This window comes from Nuphar pumila, chromosome 6, assembly GCF_984573655.1.
Source record: "Nuphar pumila chromosome 6, dmNupPumi1.hap1.1, whole genome shotgun sequence".
Classification (NCBI taxonomy): domain Eukaryota; kingdom Viridiplantae; phylum Streptophyta; class Magnoliopsida; order Nymphaeales; family Nymphaeaceae; genus Nuphar; species Nuphar pumila.
The window spans coordinates 102,497,022-102,500,011 of record NC_143254.1 but is presented as its reverse complement, the minus strand read 5'-3'; the positions used below and the strand labels follow the sequence as shown (position 1 = coordinate 102,500,011).

The following is a 2,990-nucleotide window of genomic DNA, read 5'->3' as shown; positions in this document are numbered from 1 at the left end:
TGAGAGGTGTGTAGAAAAGGCACCCAATTCTATATATACCTATGAACTATATATTATGAGTCAAGAGTATTATCAAATAAATTGATATTTTTTATTACTTATTTCTCTTGAGCGTTTCTTTGAGTGAGATACAGAACCTCTATTATTTTTGTCTTTCATCCACATGGCATGATATTATCTGTGGTTGTAGAAAGTTGGACCCCGAGGGGTTTTGCGTAGCATTTCTCATTCTAATAACTTCTTACAGCGGCCAATAACAAATCATGATTAATTACCATGTGAATATGATGCACGAAAATGCATACGGTTAGTTTGATGGTATCATTTATAATGTGTAGAATGTAGTGATTTACATGTGTCTCAAGTGAGTCACAATCTTTTACGGGGACCATCAATTGATCTGGAAACACTGAATTTTGATAGGCACACTGCGTACATGCATGGTACGGTAGTATCATTCTTGTGCTCTTGGTCGATTTCACCTAATGGGAGCTCTTCTTTGAAGGGAATTGCTTCTCCCTCCACCAAAAATCAGGGAACACAGAGTGCAAAAGCAATTTGTATTGGCCCTTTCCCAAAAGGATGATACCACCACCCTACCATTTTGCAAAATTTCCAAACACCTACTGGGTTTCCCTGCCTCGACGATCTTTCTCACATCAAATTCAGCACAGCCGTTTGCTTCCCAAATCAAGGACGCCGAAACATTTGGGAGGAAAGAGCGGATGCCAAAGCTGCAGTAAAGGCTGGGTCCTTGACCAACGACGAGGCCACATGCTCCGCCGCCACCTTCTGAAGAACACTCCCACCTACACCCACCGCCGGAGCCACCTCCGTGCTGAGCAACTTCCCCCGGCCGGCTCCTACGCGGGTCAAATCGAGTGTGATGATGGGTTGGGACGCGTTCACAGAGAGGGAATCGGTCCCGGACTGCGATCCGATCGAGCAAGTGGGTGCGTCGTGCGCCGATGGCTGGGCGTGGTTGTGCTGGCCCCCGTATGTGGCCACCAAGATGGACTTGTCTTCGGAGCTTCTTTGAACCTAATGAAACGTGTCGTAGACTCATAAGTTCTTCTGATTGATTTACAACGAAAATCGATGTGTGTATGATGGAGGGATTAAGTAATTAAAAATGGTACCTTCTTCTTAACAGGGCATCCCGGTGCAAAGGAGCATCTGAAGTAAGCTCTAGGAGACGGGTTGCCCCTCGTCACTTTCTGACCGTATTTCCTCCACTGGTATCCATCCTTCACAATCTGCCACATTCACAGCAAAAACTCTCATCATTATGGTTCGTTGGATTATAAGATGGAGGGTGAGCTATGGTGGGGTGGGCCCTTTACTAACCAGGCTGGTATCTGATGGGTCGGTCTTGACGTGGACCCGTGAGATGATGTTGGTGGTGGCCGCCGCCCCGGTGGAAAATTCTTCCCTGGGCCTCTTCCACGATTCCTCGCTAGAGCAGCTCTCCGCGTGATCTTTCCTCTTTCTGGACGAGGCCGCGTCCTCCTCCTTGACCAGCGAGGCCAGCTGCGACTGGAGCGCGTTGTAGCTCTCGCACATATCGCCCAGCATACGGGTCAGTCTCTGGTTCTCATGGCTCATCCTGCTCAGCTCCGACTCCAAATCCCTTTCCTGATCATGATCATCCTACACCCACAGAAATTACGCATTAGAAACAGCTGCTTTTGACCCGGCTAATTCAGAACAAGCGTTTTGTTTATCAAGGAGAAAGGAGTAGATCCCCCCCCTCAATACCTACCATAAACTCGTGGTGGGAGCGGCGGAGAGGAACGATGTTGAGATCGAACCCGAGAGAGAGATCAAGGCACGCCGTTTCCATCTCTTTCCCTTCCTCTTTCTGGTGCTAATAATTAACAGCAAGACGACGACGACGACGACGAAGAAGAAGAAGAATAGGAGGAAGAGAAATTCGAACTCAACACGTCTTAGTTTGAGGCAAGGGAGGGAAGATAAGCAAGCATTTAGAAAACGAGGTAGATGGACCCTCTTTTATAAGAGGGCCGGAAAGGAACTCTGCGTCACGCTTCAGACGTCATCTTCGCGAGTCCGTCACTTCCTTCTTCCTCACCGTATCCGTTTAGTTCTTACCTTTTGTGTTTTGTTGTTTACAAAACTCAAGTGAATATATATGGATACATATCATGCGTGGGGTGGAATGGTCAAATATATTGAGTGGACTTGAAAAAACACAAGAAACGAAAAAAAAAAACTTAGATACTTCATAATTTCTCTGGATTGGTGGGGGGTTTGGAACGGTCAACGATTTCCAGCAAGTTAAGGTCAAGCACACTAAACATAAGCAAGCGTGACCGTGTGGACCTAACCCACAAGAGTTGGCCTCCCATGCCATGATCGGTTGAATATAAATTGGGTGGGCCTACTCTTACCAGTCTGAAGCCCAGTTTTTATTTCGAGTTTTTCATCATCGTCCCTACTTTATGGTTAATAGCTAAAAGCATGATCCTTTAACTTCTTTGATTTCCTTTTTCGAGGAGAACCTTGTTCCGTTTTTTTTTTTCTGAAGGGAAAGTAATTGCTACCCTCGACGGTAAGTAATTCCTTATTTAGACATCATAGAGTTGGTCGTTTTCCCCAAATCTAACGTCATGGATGTGTTCAACATGCTTAAAATAGTAAAAATCAATATCCTTAAATCATATTTTTCAATGTGAAAATGCTAGGTTAAAATTTTGATGCATTGCATGTTCATTTTTTTCAACTCACAAAAGATTTGACATATATACGTCAAAAATCCATAATGAAATAGTCAATTGATATTGCACCTTTTATGTACATTATATTTGGAGGGTCAGAAGGTTGTGTCCTTCTCAAGGCCCATGATCGATCCCTCTGCCACATGGGGCGGTTGTTGTTCTGGTACTCGTCTGCCTAACCCCAGTTTGCCTTTTAAAAAAAAAAAAAACTTTGGTCGGACCATTTTGTAAATCACATATTTCTTGATCTTT

At 44.6% G+C, this 2,990-nt stretch overlaps 1 protein-coding gene across 1 annotated transcript; it reads right to left on the bottom strand.

The window, feature by feature from the left end:
- Positions 1-238: 238 nt before the first annotated feature.
- On the bottom strand, positions 239-2,180 carry LOC149835456 (putative WRKY transcription factor 40). Its single transcript, XM_090010534.1, has 4 exons — positions 1,763-2,180; positions 1,348-1,650; positions 1,140-1,256; positions 239-1,041 (listed from the first exon to the last, which is right to left on the bottom strand). The coding sequence occupies exons 1-4, from the start codon at positions 1,841-1,843 to the stop codon at positions 691-693; spliced, it is 852 nt and encodes a 283-aa protein (XP_089866660.1). The 5' UTR covers positions 1,844-2,180; the 3' UTR covers positions 239-690.
- Positions 2,181-2,990: the final 810 nt, after the last annotated feature.

Coding starts and splice junctions, on each gene's coding strand:
- LOC149835456 (XM_090010534.1), bottom strand. CDS start 1,843: ATGGAAACGGCGTGCCTTGATCTCTCTCTCGGGTTCGATCTCAACATC. Junction 1,257..1,347: donor ACCCATCAGATACCAGCCTG/GTTAGTAAAGGG, acceptor TGAATGTGGCAG/ATTGTGAAGGATGGATACCA. Junction 1,042..1,139: donor GATGCCCTGTTAAGAAGAAG/GTACCATTTTTA, acceptor ACGTTTCATTAG/GTTCAAAGAAGCTCCGAAGA.